General features: G+C 51.0%; 6 protein-coding genes across 6 annotated transcripts; 4 read left to right on the top strand and 2 right to left on the bottom strand.

Moving 5' to 3' along the window:
• Positions 1 to 133: 133 nt before the first annotated feature.
• Positions 134 to 1,114, top strand: N7496_002989 (phosphotransferase family protein; the record flags this gene model as incomplete). Its single annotated transcript, XM_056695920.1, has 2 exons — positions 134 to 553; positions 602 to 1,114. Coding segments are annotated over 2 exons (933 nt in total), but the record flags the coding sequence as incomplete, so codon positions are not given.
• Positions 1,115 to 2,351: 1,237 nt separating this feature from the next.
• N7496_002988 (DUF4050 domain-containing protein) lies at positions 2,352 to 3,586 on the top strand (the record flags this gene model as incomplete). Its single annotated transcript, XM_056695919.1, has 2 exons — positions 2,352 to 2,577; positions 2,625 to 3,586. The coding sequence occupies 2 exons, from the start codon at positions 2,352 to 2,354 to the stop codon at positions 3,584 to 3,586; spliced, it is 1,188 nt and encodes a 395-aa protein (XP_056558131.1).
• A 551-nt stretch (positions 3,587 to 4,137) lies between these two features.
• On the bottom strand, positions 4,138 to 11,061 carry N7496_002987 (uncharacterized protein; the record flags this gene model as incomplete). Its single annotated transcript, XM_056695918.1, has 1 exon — positions 4,138 to 11,061. The coding sequence occupies one exon, from the start codon at positions 11,059 to 11,061 to the stop codon at positions 4,138 to 4,140; it is 6,924 nt and encodes a 2,307-aa protein (XP_056558130.1).
• Positions 11,062 to 11,376: 315 nt separating this feature from the next.
• Positions 11,377 to 11,664, top strand: N7496_002986 (uncharacterized protein; the record flags this gene model as incomplete). Its single annotated transcript, XM_056695917.1, has 1 exon — positions 11,377 to 11,664. One exon carries the CDS (start codon positions 11,377 to 11,379, stop codon positions 11,662 to 11,664), a length of 288 nt encoding a protein of 95 aa, XP_056558129.1.
• Positions 11,665 to 12,239: 575 nt separating this feature from the next.
• Positions 12,240 to 13,554, bottom strand: N7496_002985 (PAPA-1-like domain-containing protein; the record flags this gene model as incomplete). Its single annotated transcript, XM_056695916.1, has 3 exons — positions 12,240 to 12,500; positions 12,576 to 12,682; positions 12,744 to 13,554. The coding sequence occupies 3 exons, from the start codon at positions 13,552 to 13,554 to the stop codon at positions 12,240 to 12,242; spliced, it is 1,179 nt and encodes a 392-aa protein (XP_056558128.1).
• A 1,050-nt stretch (positions 13,555 to 14,604) lies between these two features.
• N7496_002984 (peroxisomal membrane protein PEX14) lies at positions 14,605 to 15,891 on the top strand (the record flags this gene model as incomplete). The annotated part of the gene is made up of 1 exon (XM_056695915.1): positions 14,605 to 15,891. One exon carries the CDS (start codon positions 14,605 to 14,607, stop codon positions 15,889 to 15,891), a length of 1,287 nt encoding a protein of 428 aa, XP_056558127.1.
• Positions 15,892 to 16,159: the final 268 nt, after the last annotated feature.

Raw genomic sequence — 16,159 nt, 5'->3', positions numbered from 1 at the left:
AAACCACTCTTCCACAGGCTTCGTGGTAGGATCGCTGACAGTATTAAATGGCGGTGAATCTTAACTAGGTTGTCTGTAGCAGTCCACTCAGTTCGCACTTTTCATAATAGTTCCCCCGTCCTTCTTCACCACAATGACGACTTATGTTCTTTACAGTCCTGACGGTGCAATCGACGAATTCTTCAACTCGAACACTACTGTCACTAGACAGCAATGTGATGAATTCGCCATTTCTCGCGCAGGTGGTGTTTCCACTGCTTTACAGATGCAAGGAGTGTGCAGCTATACCGTGGCAGCGGGGCCCAATAACAAGTCTAAGCTCTTCCAGTTCAGAGATGAGGATTCTATCATTAATATGGGAAACATTTCCCTTGCTAAAGCAATCCATCCCGAATTTGTGGCTAGCTGCCAGTATCTCGGGACACTGGGCGATACGCGGCCGGTCTATATCTACGAGATGGAGTATCTTCCTGGGACTGCTCACATAATGGCGCGTATTCCTTCAGAAAATATGTCCCGACAGCGTAACACTATCAAGGACTTTGCAAGGAAGGTACGCCCAGCAAGGCTTTTACCTCGTTTTCAAGAACCAACATTTTAGAATAGGTTCTTTGCACAGTCATGGAACAACGACCTACGGCCATGCTCAGATGTAACTACGACATTGCTTATGGAGTTTCAATCAAGCTTTGACCTTCTTGCTCGAAACCTACCATCTCGTTTTACACTTAACTTGGAAATAGTTCGCAGGGAGCTCCCGTCTATCTTTTCAACAGCCCTCCCCTTTGTTCTTAGCCACGGTGACCTTAACATGATGAATCTCCTCGTTAATCCTGACACCGGAAACATCACAGGGATTGTCGACTGGGCTGAATCCAGGATTCTGCCGTTCGGCTTCGCGCTATACGGGCTTGAGGACCTTTTAGGCTGGATGGATTCCGAAGGGTGGCACTACTACGATCACTACCGTGAACTCGAGAGCCTCTTCTGGCAAACCTTTCGAGAGGAGGCTCATAATTTCTCGGACGCTAGTTTGCATTTGATCCGCGCCGCGAGAATGGCTGGATTGTTCTACCGTTACGGATTTAATTTTGACACGAAAGGCGTAGTGCAAAGTGTGCGGATGGACCAGCCGGATGGTTCGCTCGCATATCTCGATGCTTTCTGTGCTGTTCCTCTTTCCTGAACTGAAAAGACATTTCGAAAAATCTTTAGAAACAGACGAGGTCAAAGTGTGTCTGGCTAAGCCTTTCTTTCTATCCTTCCTCAAAGGAGGCTTAGCCTTATCATGCGCCACGAATTTCAGGAGCAATTTTGCATGTTGTTGCCAGAAGGTCAGGAGTAATTTGTTAGATGTCTTCGGGCAGGTTCTACCAAGATTCTATATCCCTGATCCCGTCGGGCGTTTTCGAAACCCTAGGTGGGAATGTGCTGTCATATCCACGCAGGCACACAGAGTTGGTGTCACCTTGACTGTCTCGTGGCACAGCATTGAAGGTATAGTTTCTGGGGCAATGATTCTCCATTTAAATCATGAATCGATCGTCTACATTGACCGCATTCTTGACAGATAAGTGATCGTGTGATCGCGCAGTCATATACTGTATGGGTGGATAATTTCCAGAAAGCGGTTTTCTTCTGTCTAGAACTTTTAAGTACGTCCAGATGCCTATAAGGAAAAGGATCAGATTTGAGGTACCGATATCTGTTGTTTCAGTCGACGGAGAAAGTTCCCCGGCGTAGGCGCTGTGTTGTATTTATGACGTATAGGTAGGCACAGGTTATCAATATCATATCATCTGCTGAATGGCGATGAAAAATTTGGATCTAATTTCCTAATCTCGTTGACTAGCGTTGATGGGTTTCCAGAGAAATGGTGTATAGTTCACTGGCCGTGCTCGTATCAGAGTCTCCACTGGTATAGATCCTTAGGTGGATGTCAGATCTATAAGTGCTCCGACAACCTTGTACATCCCCACTGACTCGAGAAAATCAGACGAAAGACCCAATAATAATTGTCCAAAGCAATTATTCCTTATACTTGGGTTAATTTATTATCAGTCAATTGTCCTTTAGCCTCCTTTCGCATTTACATCCCTAAGGGCACGAACCCTTGAGCCAAGGCACGTGCCCGCCGATGACATCGCACTCCGTCTCCACCCGCCACTCAGAGCTCTTTTCCTCTTCCAACCCAACGGGACGAGGGTGCGGACTCCAGTGCCGTACGAGCCCTGCTTATAATTTCTACTTCCCTTGCTCTGTTCACTTCGAATCAGACTGCTTGCCACCGAGACGAGACGAGAGAAAGAGAGAAAAAAAAAGAGATCGGCCCCACCCCCACCCTCGAAATCATGTCACTCGAAAATCGCGACGAGGCCATTCGAGAGGCCAAGATCTTCGTTCGCCAAGTCGTGCGAAATGACTGGGAGTTCGACTCTACTCTATACGCCGACGGAACACGTCCTCCCCCTCGACCTCCTCGACACTCACGGACGGAACTCTCTGCGAAAACCGTGAAGTCGTGGAATGGCGATGCCGAGAATTCGATAGCGCAGGCTCGGAACTTGAGCCTCAATCGTCTGATCAAAGCGACTCCGACTGCCAGTCACCCACCAGGGCTGCAGGGGACCCTGGAATTGAACGGCGGCGCAGGCGCCGGCGGCAGATGGAAGACGAGATGGCGTGGAATGAGGGGTTGAGAATGTGGATGGCCAGACGGGACGCATGGTCTGGAGCCAGGACACAGCGGCAGATTCGTGCCAATGAACAGAAGCGCAAACATGCTGCTGCTGCTTCACAACATCAGGCAAACGGGTCGTCTGATGTGAAGGGCGTGGATGCTGCAGAAGACGGTGGTGCGGGGATTCCCCCGCCCACGGACCCTCGGGCCCACAGCGAGATCGGTGACACCAATATGCTTGCGAACAAGACGGAGTCATGTCTTTCAATCACAGAGAAGGAGAAGGTTGAAGAGCAACTGCGCCGCCAAGAGCAAGAGGAGGAACAATCCACTGCGCCAGATGAGGAGACCAAGCGCAAGGAATCCACAGAAACCTGCATCACCGAGCCCGACCAGACTGCAAGCTATACTCCACTGGCCACAGCAGATATTGATGATAAGGACTCGGGCGACGAGTCAGACGCTGAAGAAGAGGAAGAACTCGACGAGCCTCTGATCCCAGTTGCACCTCCGTTTATCTCCTCCACCAACCCCGTCCGCGCAACGATCACCCCCTCGATCTACCCATCCATCTACACCAAGGTCGTCGTACAGGGCATGACCCCTACCATCCCAGTTAATCTGGCCGACCTCACAAAGGCAATGGTTCAAGGATGGAAGTCAGATGGACAGTGGCCTCCAAAGCCGGCGGTTTCGTCCATCGTCCTCCAGGACGATGCGTCCGTTCCGAAAAAGGCAGCCGATTCTGCTGCTGCTGATGGAGCACCCCAGTCAAGACGTAAGAACAGTATCACCAATGCCATGCGCAAGGTCTTCCATATGGGAACGCATCCATTCCATCGTCGAGGATCGACTAGCCAGGATGCTGGTGCCGGAAGCAGCGCTGCTAATGGCACCGCTGCTTAACGCCGTGCTCCAGGGATCTTGGTGCCTATACCGCAAGAATGCGATTGACGAGTTACGACAGAGGGTTCTCTCTTGTGCTTTCATTTTTCCCCCTCACACTATGTCTGTGTGTGCTCTTTTACGCAATGCATTTGGCGTGGATTTCTAGGTGGTTTCAGTTTCTCGAGTCTTCCCGGCACTGTTCCTCATTTACTCACGACCTGGGCGTGTGGGTGGTTTCTATATTCTTTATCCAAGTACTCTTACGACCCTACCTTATCTATCATGCGACTATTTCATAATTCATGCATATCTCTCGCGGGTATCTAATATTTGAGAGACCCTACTTACAGCCTCAAATAAGCAGGTCTTAATGAACACTCCTTGAATCTAGTCTATTTTCACCGGTAACATCCATATGCCATGCAAATACAATACTGTCATAATATTATCTCCGGTCTAAACTTGTAACCGTCACCAGACGCCAATGCTAAACATGCAACAAACTGAGATATCATAATCTCAAAGAACAGTATATAGTCTTCATCACACCATTCATTCATCATTCCCTCTCATTCCGGAAGCAGATTGAACCGGTCGACGCGGTCCACGAAATCTGCAACGGCATCCTTAAACTCAAGTCTTGTCGAACACTCGTTCTCAACCAGGGCGGCGGTTTCAGGTTCCAAAGTGACAAGTTTCGAGTCATGGCCAGGGCGAGTGTAATAGTATTTCCCATCGTGGAAAGACCAATTCCTGAGGCAAGACTGATGATCCTCGAATGCAAGCCGCCGAGCAGTGGCCAGTTGTGGAGGCAAGTCATTGGTTGGGCCATCCGAAGAGAGCATAGAGGGCAAAAGACCTGTCAAGCTGGCGACCGCAGCATCCAATGTGGATTCAGCTTGTAGCGTGGATACAGCGACAAAGAATTCCCGGAACCATTCGAGGTATGAGAGTACACCTTCTGCGGCATCGGTTACACGGTCGATGTAGTCGACCACGACAAGAGATGAAGATATCATATCGGCGAGAGCAGTGAGCGTCATCAGGACGACGGGGTCTCTAAGTCGGACAGGTCGATTGGAGAGAGGGCGAAGTGCTTGATGGGTTGCTTGGAAGACGGCACCGAAAATTTTCAAGACGGAAGAGACACAAGAAGAATCCTTCGTGTTCAAGTTGAACAACATGTCATTAAAAACGAGCGATATGCTCTTAATGATGGGCAAACCAAGCAACCAAGCAGTCGAGTTGCTAAAGGCGAGTTCAATGTATGCTGGGAACACACACTGCAGGAGAACAGCCCGCAGGGTTGGTTTGTTGAGAAATCCCGACTCGTAGCTATCCTTCATAGCGGAGTGTAGCTGGCTGACTAGATGGTCGTGCTGGCCATCCATAGTCGCTCTCTCGACGATACTCTGGATGAACATGGTTAAGGTCTGCAATTCCTTACTGGAGGCCAACTTGGGCTCGTAACGCTTCAATTTGGCAACAATGTAGCGTGGGTCCGACGATGGCAAGGGGAACACAGCCGGGTCCGTGAAGAACGGATCGACGGGACGGATATCGCTGGTTAATTCTTGCAAGAACCTGATGATACGGTGCACAAAGTCGACATATGCGCCTTGGGCAGATTCCACAGCTCCATTGCCAAGTTCTTGATAGTTACTTCGCATAGCGGTCATCAGTCTCTTGAGCATCTCGGAATAATCTTGCTTGGTGACATTCAAGTCTGGGCTATCCAGGGCTTCGAGGCTCAGCACATGCTCGCGCATGTTCGACAAGATACATGATAGGAGAGAAATCCGCCGCTGACTGAGTTCTTCGAGGGTGATCGTATACCGCTCACTCTTCTTGTCCTTGGAGAAAGGAAGGTTCTGTAGCAACGGATCATGCGGGCTTTCATTCAACATTGCCTCGGTGAGACGATGTTGAAACTTCAACATTGAAGATCGCTCCACCAAGCAAGAAATCCACATGCCTATGACAAGGACTCGACTGTCGGAGAGAATACGGCCATCTTTCTCGATACATCCAGCCAGGAAACATGGTGTGAATTTCCGTGTCTGCACCGTCTCCCGAAGACTGGCCCAAGACTCAATGCTGACAGGATCCAGGTAATTGTCCCACTGTCTGAGCTTGTGGAAGACCATAATCTGGGCAACCGATGTCCAGCAATCCACAACACTCGTAAGAATTGCATCGTCAGGGCAGTGGTCCTCACCGAAACAATTGGAGAGCAAACGGGAAACAGCAGAATGAAGCACTTTCTCGACATGCTGCACACCCTCACTCGGTGGTTCTGGGTGTACCACGGCATGATCAAGACTTTCATCCCAGTCAACGTCCTCAAATTCTTGGCTATCATCCTCTATTGATACTGCAGGTGCGGGCGCTGCTTTCTGCGTAGCAGCGCCTAATGCAACGGCAGGATCCTTCCGGGTATAAGCCACAATCACCTGCAACGCATCGGAAACGACCACATTCACCCGTGCCAGTTTTGGGTTGAACAATCCGAGCAGAGACTCAAAAGGCGTCTTCGAAATAAGGCGCAGCGCATGCTCAATCGAAGGTGCTCGCTCAACGGCAGTCTGCAGGCCACTTAGCGCCATGGACATCAGATTCTCGATCGGTCGCTGATTCTGGGCGATAGTACTTTCAATGAGATGTTGAGAGACTTTCTCGCCATTCTTGCTCTGCGCTTCAATCTCCTTTCGAGCATGCGCGTGCTGTTGTCGAAGCTCACTCACGAAAAAGCTGTGCCAGTTGGCAAACGGCTCCAATTCTGACATGTCTTCGTTTGTTGACAACTTGAAACGGACAAGTCTTGTCCACGCGCGGAGATTGATGCTACACGTCTCATTGTGCGAGCTAGCTGGATGAACCAAATCACGAATGATTTCTACTCGAAATCGTAATCCGGCAGGGATGACCCAATACAACGTACAGAGAAGATCATGGTGGTTTCTCAATGCATCAAGATCTTCACGACGGAGGGGCTTCTCTTTCGGGTAGACGCGGCCATGGTTTGGCAGCAGCCGCCATGCAAAGTTTCGGACTTTCTTGTCGTTATACCGCTCAGATAAAAAGCGCAGACCACTTGCAATGATCTTAAGCAAGGTATGAAAGCACGGCTCCCCAGGCTGCAAATCCAAGGATGGGGTTTGATCGAGTTCGTCAAGGAACGAAGGAGACCCGCGGCTTTCCTCGAGCTTCAAGTTATACAGAGTGTTTTGTGCAAAGAAGTCATAGAGTGTGTCAAGTATAGGCCTGCATTCCCTCCACCCCCAGGTATTGATCAAGCGATGACATCTTTGAAAGAGTACTCGGCAGTAGACATTGTATGAGATGGGCTGGGTCGCAGAGTTGGTGCCGTAATTGTCCAGTGCGGGAGATAGCAGCTTCTGAACGAGCGGCCAATTGTCATGCACAACTTTGAAACGCGTCTCTCGACGGCAAATACCCTGATTATCGATATCGTTGAATGGAAGAAGGGAGAACAATCGACGCCATCCCGTCTCGTTGCGAGCAATATCCTTGTCGTTGCGAGCGATATTCTTGGTGCATGCATCGGTTTGGAGATCATTGAATATCCCAGCCAGCGCATCCGAGCTGTGGAAAAGGGTCTCAGTTATCAAGTAAGCTTCTGCTGTGGGGAACTGTTCACGAAGACCGGTCTCCCGCTGCTCAGGCTTCTTGTTCTCCTCGAAGAGGCGTTGGATTTCAGCCATGCCCGTTTCAGACTGGATTAATGCAATAGTGTCCGTGGCACAGGTTTTGACAAGATTCACGGCATCTCCAGCAAGCGCACTTCCAACGAGCTTGTGAGAAGAAATTTGACGGATCTGATTGGCAAATAGCAGATTGTGGCATGCAATCCGCACGAGACCAATCTTGTTGTATTCGGCTCCAGCGATAAAAGCAGCCAGCGGATCCCTCAACGAAAAGACTAGTCCCGTGGCTCGTGCGATGAAGCTTGTTCGATCAACCGGATCGATGAATGACAAATGCTCTGTCACATAGGTAATGATCGATCGGTATGCATGAGACGCAGCCAGCAAGCCTGGTCCTGCATTGCCTGCCGATGATGACGACGCACTCTTTTCCAGGTCTTCCAGAATCATACCGAAGACAGATCCCATTTCGGAAGAGATCCTCTCGTTCCACGCCCCCCATTGCAGTAAGCGATCTTTGGCGGTTATTGACGAGAACCCAGCCTCCTTATCCATGTCTCGCTTTCCGATGTGCAATGAGTGAGTGAGTTCGCCACTGCCTATGAATGTAGACTCATGGAAAAAGGTGCCGTCACGTAAAGGCAGTATCCCAAAGTCAATCGAATACGAGCGTTGCCAATTGACCATTCCCCCCAGACTGAAGGTCGACGTCCCAACGGGAGCGGAGTGTGTGGTAGTTGGGGAGTCCGAGTCGTCAGAGACTGTTGTGACCAGGTCTTGGTTCTGCACAAAGTCGTCCGATTCAAGATTGATGCGAGTTGGCTGGTGTTTTTTCAGACGACGCTGAGCTGGTTGCGATTTAGGATCTGTTGGAGAAGCCGCTATGCCTTTATCAGAAATGTACCGGTCGAGGGTCAGGCTAGACTTGAAAGCCCGAGAGGAATTCTCATGGCGGTATCTGCGATTGAGCAAAGTCAAAGACCTCCTGAACATGTCCTTGGAAGCCGAGTGGTTTCCAGTAGGTGCTGCTAGGCTTGTTGGAGCGGGCCGTGGATCATTTCGCCGCAATGATGTTATCGGCATATTTCTTTGAACGATCCACTGATGACCTCGTCGCTCCGACTGTGCAGGCGGCGCAGGATCGACATTTGCGCTTGGAGGAACGGCAAGTTCGACGGGAACCGAAGTATCCCTGATTGAAGCTGGTGCAGGCACAGGCGGATTGGCATGGTCGGATAGAATCTCAATATCGGCAGCAGGGAAATGATTCGTGATACGAGAGCTTCGGACAACAGGCGCAGCACGACGAGCGCCAGATGAAAGACCCGAGAGCGTCTGGCGCTTGCGAGGCTTCGGTAGAGCTCGGGTGGTCTTCGCTCGTGGTATTGCTCCTCTTTTCCAGTCCCGCAGGGACTGATTTGCATCCGCCGTGTCCACTCTTGAGCTCAGCTGCACAAACTTCCGAGTCGGGCTTTGGCGGCCCTGATCTAGACGCGATCGAGCTCTCCTTGCAGCAATTCGTAGGAACTGTGGCTGTTCTTTACGAGGCCTAGCAACCACATCGGGGGCATCCAAAATACCTAATCGTGGAGCTGACCTGGATGAAGTCTGCTTCGTTCGACGCCCTCCGTAGGAAGAATCGGTAAGTCTGGTCTGCCTTTGCAAGCGAGCTTTCTTCAGGCGACGTTCGGTTTGACCTGAATTTTCCTTCGATTTCACTCGTTTCAGACTTTTCTGCTTCTCGCGGGGACCGGTTTGTTTGCGTGAGACCGGTGCAAGCATGTAGTCAATCCGATTGTCTTCCATGGCGTCTCCATCTCGATCGAATGCAGTTTCCAATTCAAGCCTGCCCGTTGATATTTCTTCGAAGTTTGTGTTGACAGACACAGAGATATTGGCGCTTCGGTCGTCATCCTCACTCTCATCAAAGTCTGCAAAATCAAACAAGGCTCGACTCGGCCCACCGCTTGCTCTTCCTGCTTGTTCGGGCTTTCGAGTAATCTTCTTGGCAACTCCTTTGCCGTCCATCCTCACGGGAACATGTCGATTACTTTGTCCGGCTTTTTGCTTTTCAGATTGCTCGGCATTAAGCCGAACCCAGGATGCAGGAAGGACACCTCGAGTTCTCCGTTGCATTTCCCGAATCCGACGATCTGCTGCACTTTCTTCGGGCTCAGCCGAGGACTCCCTCGATTCTTGCGAATCTGATTCATCATCGATCTCAATCACCGAGACTGGGTGATCCGTATCTCTCCTGCTAGGTTCACCCACAACCCGTGTCGCCGAATTTGAGTCCCCGCCTGGGGTCGTGTTCGGAGGTGGCGTAAATCCCAACGAAAACCGAAGGCCCTCTGATGCTCGTGGTGTTTTTGAAGACGACGAAACACTCCGTGAATGCGGCGGGCTGGACGGTATGTCGAATATAGACGGATCCTGTCGATGACCAGGCGTGGTATTGGTGTTGATGACCACTTGGGGCCTTGTGTGGTATTCAGGTGAACGTCTGGCTTCACGCCCATGACCCGAATGTGACTTCTTTCTTCGTTTTTGTGAATGCACTCGGTGAAGTGGAGAGTGCTGATGATCACGCGGCCGGGTTGGCTGTCCAGTGGAATCACCTTCATGACGCCGCGCGGACCTGACCGGAGGGAGAAACTCTTCTGGAGGAGGACTGGAACGAAGTGTATTAGGGTCAAAATCATCTTGCTCCTGGCTTTCATTCGTTGTTTCGGGTTGCTTGCTCTTTTCTGCGGGCATGGCCGTTCGGACCGGTCGAATGCCTCGTTCTTGCATCAGTCGCTGATACTTGGCCATTTCGAGAGCGTATGGGTGCAATTGAATAGCATTGCGCTCACGAAAAGATCTCCGCACTGGCTGAGCCAGCTCTGTCAGAATATCTTGGGGAATTTCGAGATCTGGGACAGTTGGGTTCGGATTTTCTGGCTGTGGTGCTACCGGAGCGGTCTCCCTCTCATCCTCGTCTGCAGCCGGAGGTGGTGAGTGAAGGGACGATGGAGGCGACGATAATGGAGAGTCATCGTCTGAGATATCTTGTGGTGTAACGTTCTCGAATTGTACATCATTGGAGTTTTTGGTTGCAATGGATGCTTTTAATGGTGGGGGTGGTGGCGGTGGTAGAATGAAGTCGAGTTCGTCCGGGGAAGAACTTCGTGATCTCCCTAGATCACTCAATAGATGGTCATTCTGGACATCGGATTCCTTAATGACTGGAGACTGGGCAGGTATAGAGGGCTTTGGGGTAGCCTCCTGGCTTTTTGATTTCCGGCCAGACCTGACTTGCGTCATTGGCGAACTAGGAAGATCCCATATACTATCGTCAAGGTCTGCCAGGACATTGCGGCGTGGTTCATTGGCGTTTCCATCGGGTGCTTTCGTTGCTGACTGTCGTTTCCCATACGTCCGGGTTGCTCGTCGTAGCTTCGTGGGCTGTTCTTCCAATGAAACAGATTTCGGAGACTCTTTCGCTGCACTCGCAGGCTCTGAGCCTTGTTTGGTAGATAAGCCTTTCTTAATTGGAGGCGTTGAAACCAAATCCACCAGCTCTTGAGAGCCTTCAGCCAATTTGCCGTCATTATGCTCCTCGGCAGGTTCTATCGCATCCCGCAACTCTGAATCTCCGGCATCCGCAGGGCGCTGCTCGAGGTTCGACGTCGCCGTAGGGAGGGGGATATAATCGAGGTTGATTTCGTCGCTTGCGTCGCTTGCATTGTCAACCGCCGGTTGGCTCGTATCGAGGGAATCAAAGCCATCATCCTCGTCCGAGTCTGGGACAAACCCTCGTTTCCGCCATGGTTCCATTTGCATCCTCGGCGGGGATGTCCCATGTCTCTAAGGAGTCATCGAGTCACGTCGCTAGACAATGGAAGGCACACAATAAATTCCTCTCGAGAAAATGCACGAGAAGCAAAAGAATCGCAGTGGCCAGAGGGCCTTGAGTTTGACGTTGGCGTGCAGGGAGTGCTTTGACGCGTCGATAAGAGATTAACTTGGGGAGACGCGCCTCTAATCGGGTCTAATCAGTAGCCGATAACGCCCACCTCGCGCAGCATCTCCGAGTCCACCTCCCTCTCCACAACGGCACTTCTATTTGGCATTCTACCTCCTACGCGGTCTGTCACAATGAGTCGCAATTTCTTCCCTGTTGTCATGGCCATTGGTGTCGGTGTATTTACTGGTAACTATCTCTTACTGTCGCTTCCGGCTTCAATTGTTCTACGGCCACTGGTTCTGACGTCAAATTTCTCCGTAGGCTACTACACCTTCCAGCCAACCTTCCAACAGATGGCGATCGAAAAGGAACAAACTCCTCAGCAGTCACAGTCTACCGGTCTGTCTCATAAGGAGAACAATGCGCCCTCCAACCCCGCTGCCGATAACTCAAAGCCCGAAACTCAAGGTAGCAAGTGATAACCTGCAAGACGACGGCCACACTTGACAACCCGATTATAAGAATTGGTGTCGTGTGTCACTCTCAGGGAGACATCGATATCTGATTATACTCAGATATCAGACGCCACATATCCGGTACCAGTGAAAGATCGAATTCAATAATGCTGGTCGGGAGCTCTACCAATCTCCCAGCATCCGTTGAAGCCTCCCCATGACAAGGTTTCTGACCGGTGTTGAGTTAGCACAGCCGGAGAACTACAAGTTGGCTGCTTCTTCTGATTGGGAATCGAGTCATGCCATAACCCCGGGCTTGGTTGGCAGCCGGGGTGGTTGAGTCACGTCAAGTGGATTGGGAAGCCTCAGAGACGCGGTTGAGGTTGTACATAAAGAATATTGAGACCACGAACGTTTGAATATATGAATGTATTTTTATCTCCATAAGCACAATTCTGAACGCCATGCCTTCCAAGGTTATAACAGAGAAGCTCGACCATAGCCGGCTCTCGTCAGAAGATGTGACCCAATTTCCAAGTACCCCATTGTAGATGGTTTCCGATACGCCAAGTTCCCAATCTCTTCTCATAAGCACAGAATCAAATTTCCTCCACCATTTTGCCGTTTCCAGCTGCGATGGGTGCACCGAATATTCGGCCAGCAGGGGTGCCGAGCCACTCCTCTGGCACGTTGACCTTACAGCCAGATTTATTGCTGATCCAGCGGACCATAGTCGGATCGGCCTTCTCGGGCTCGGCGGGCTCTTGATCAGCGGGAGTGGCCTCTGCTCCGTCGGCGGCGGCCTGTCGGCCACGACGCTTGGGCGGCTGTTTGTTGAGAAGGCGGTTGATAGTGTCCATCTTTTTCGGGTTAGCAATGTCATTCAATCAATTGGGAGTGAAAGCAAGTCAGTTTTGCTATGGCATCAAACTTACCTTCTCTTCCTCATTCCGCTTCTCGCTTAGATTCTTACGTCGACGGGCCATTTCGGCTCGACGCATAGCGCGCTCCTCGGCCGTCAGGTGCTTCTTCACTTGAGGTTCTGTGTCTTTGTTAGCCTTATATCGCTCTGTGGTATAAAGGCATTTTCGAATGTAACTTACCCATTGGAAGTTGTAGGAAATCGTTGCCAAGGTTGCCGCGTTGACGCTTGGTGGTTTTGCCAGAGTTCAAGGCCATCGCATCGCTGTCCATGTCTTCATCCAACTCATCTTCTTCATCCTCTTCGTCGAGATCGTCAACATTGACATCTGGAATGGCACTCTCCTCCTGGTCATCGAGCTCACCCTCCGCATCGGTGTCGGTGTCGGAGAGGGCCTCGTCGTCGTCATCCTCGTCAATCTCGTCCTCTTCTTCCTCTTCCTCCTCTAGCTCCATCTCCTTCGCCTCGACGCTTTTAGCGGCCTTTCCACGGGTTGCAGCTGCTTTCGTGGCTCGCCTTACTGGCGGCTGAGGGGGAACATCGTCCATATCCATGTCGCCGTCGGCATCGGCATCCTCATCTTCTTCTTCTCCGGGAGCATCCTCATCATCGACCTCGTCTTCTTCTTGGTCTTCGAGGTCATCGTCGTCATCATCATCATCAGACGTGGGAACTTCCACAATCTTCCTCTTGTTGCGACTGGTTCGTGGCCCTGTCACAATGGGATTTTCTCGGAATACATTGACTGTGCGACGGGCGGCACGGCCACCTGTAGCCTCGCGCAACTTGCCAGCGGGCATTTTTACAGTAAGACGGAGAGTTCTAGTGGCCTCTCCAGGTGGATCCTCAGAAGATCGGGAGACAGTCACTGATGCTGGAGGTGCAGCTGCAGAAGACCGTGTGAGTCTTCTAGGTCTAGAGCCCATGTTAGCTTCGATATCTGGGGATTCTTCCAGAGATGCACGCGGTCGACGAGAGCGACGAAGTTCCATGGTGTTGGTGATGTTGGAAATGATTGAAAAGGGTGCAATGATTCAACCGTCCACGAGAAAGCGGGGAGGCCAGTAGAGTAAGTGGCAGTATAGGGGAGAAATCTCCGGGTGCTTGTTTTGGGTTGGTGCCAGGAGGAGGGGGGCCGGTTCGAAGAAAGAGGCACGAAGGCCGCTCAAATACGTCCGGATGACAGCTGAGCTGTGCAAACCGGGAAGGTGCAGGCCCTTAGGCTGTCTCAGGCGCCACGTTGGAGATTTCACGAACAAAGCGCCCCCCAGCTCCAGGGATCTCGAGTGGTCTCCTCCTGGCTGCCGTGTTCCCCGATTTCTCGGACGAACTAGGATAATAGAAGGGGGATCCAGATGCATAATCGCGGGGGAGTACAAAAGAACGCACGTAACAGGGTTGATTGAGGCACTTACGGGTACTTTTTTTCCCTTTTCTCTTCTCAGCTGCCAATCTTCAACGGTCCTGTCGCTGACGTTCAACGAGCGAATGAAGTAATCACCGCCATTCTGCCGGGCGGTCACTCCCAGTATATCTCTCGCCTTAAAATCAAGGTAGTATGGATGGATGGATGTAACTAGTTAGATCTTATAAGAATATTCAGCGATGAATAGGATATTCTGAGAAGATCTTATCACTGAACTTGTCAATATCTGATCCTCCTGGTTATCCTTGGAAATAAGTGTCATCCGATCTAAGCCTATGGTCTTATCTTTCTCTTGTGAACATAGAGGTATATTTGATACGAAATTATCAGACAAAGATTCAAATATCTAAACTATTCTATTAAAGACATAGAGACTAAGTCTAATATATAATATCAGACTATTATCAATAGCCGCTATACTTGTCCACGTTTACGACTCGGTCGTACTATAGACGGAGCCAGCCGAGTCAGTGCGACAGCCGAGGTCGGGCTCACATGGCCCCAACTCAACTGCCCCAAGTCCGGGGAAGTGCCCTCTTCTCCTCTCACTCCTCCGACACTTTCCCATCACATCCTCTCCTTCCATTCTGACGTTGCAAGTCAGATCACAGACACAATGTCTGATCCTTCATCAAAGCCACCATCCATTCCCTCATGGCAGCAGCAGTCAGGGTCTGCTCCGACCGACCAGTCCCCATCGTCATCGCCGAGCTCCGACGATGCGCCTGCATCCGCCTCACGACAAGACCTCCTTGACCAAGCGTCCAAGTTCTTAGAAGATGAATCGATTCGTGATGCGTCGACAGATCGCAAGGTCTCCTTCCTCGAGTCAAAAGGCTTGACCTCAGACGAGATCCAACAACTCCTCGGCGTCTCCCGAAATCCGGAGGCGAGCAGCGCCGAATCAACCGCGGCCGAACCCAAGGTGCAAGAAACATCTTCATCCCCTTCACCTTCGGATCAGTCTGAAGTGACTCCTTCTTCTCCTGTCACTGCGTCTACTTCATCCTCTTCCTCCACCATGTCGCAGCCACGCTCGACCCCCGCCACCTCCACAACCTCCTCCACTGCAGCACGCGACGTGCCCCCAATCATCACCTACCCCGAGTTTCTCTTCCAACCAGCCAAGCCACCCCCATTGGTGACAATGAGCCGGATTCTATACACAATCTATGGTGCCGCAGGTCTCGGTGCCAGTATCTACGGCGCAAGCGAATACCTCGTCAAACCAATGCTGGCAAATCTCACCAGCGCACGCCTCGATCTCGCCAATACCGCAAAGGAGAACCTGCAAAAGCTAAACGAGAAGCTCGAACAGAACGTATCCGTCATCCCCGCACATCTTCTCACCGCGCGCAAGAAGGGCACCGAGGATGGAGACGAGGACTCGAGCGACAACGATTCCATCATCTCAGACCCCACAGAGCTCTTCCACCGAGACATCGGTACCCAAACTACCCCCGACGTCTCGACAACCTCGCGATCTTCATCTTCAAAGGATCCGGCAGAGACGGCTGCGGATGCACCCACCATCGCAGTTAACAAACACCTAACCCGCCTTGAATCCATTCAATCCTCCTTGAAAGAAGTCACCGAGTTTGAGAAGGATTCTAGTAACCTGGATGACTCGATGCGCACTCGTCTGACAGACCTCCACCACTACCTAGATGGACTGATATACGCTGCGCCCAGTTACACTGCGACAGCAGGTTACGGTGGTTTGTACTCTGGAACCACCACAACAGGATCAGATAGCAGCTCCTCCGGTGTGCGCAAGTCCGAGGAGGACGCTATCACAGCCTTCAAGGCGGAGATTCGGGGCGTGAAAGGTGCGCTGCTGAGCGCTAGGAATTTCCCGGCCAGTCGGGGCGGTAGACTCCCCGGTGGTATGGCTGGGAGGTGATGAAGTGTTTATTTGAAAGACGGTTTCCTTTCTATGACAGGATAAGATGTATATAAAGCGTGGAATTGGAACGGGAATTTTGTACATCATCTATCATTCCCATTGTACCAATTTGTGTGTTGAATGGCTGAAATCCAACAATCTACTCATGTTAATTTCATGTCTTTGTCTATCTCACATCCTAATCCAGCAGGCACGGTTATCCAGAAAACACACCATTTTAGACAAAGTATGAAGGGGAAAATAAGAAAGGTAGGGGAATTTTCTT

The sequence above is a fragment of the Penicillium cataractarum genome (genome assembly GCF_028827025.1).
Source record: "Penicillium cataractarum strain IBT 29864 chromosome Unknown utg000002l, whole genome shotgun sequence".
NCBI classification, from domain to species: domain Eukaryota; kingdom Fungi; phylum Ascomycota; class Eurotiomycetes; order Eurotiales; family Aspergillaceae; genus Penicillium; species Penicillium cataractarum.
This window is presented reverse-complemented; position numbering and strand designations above follow the sequence as displayed.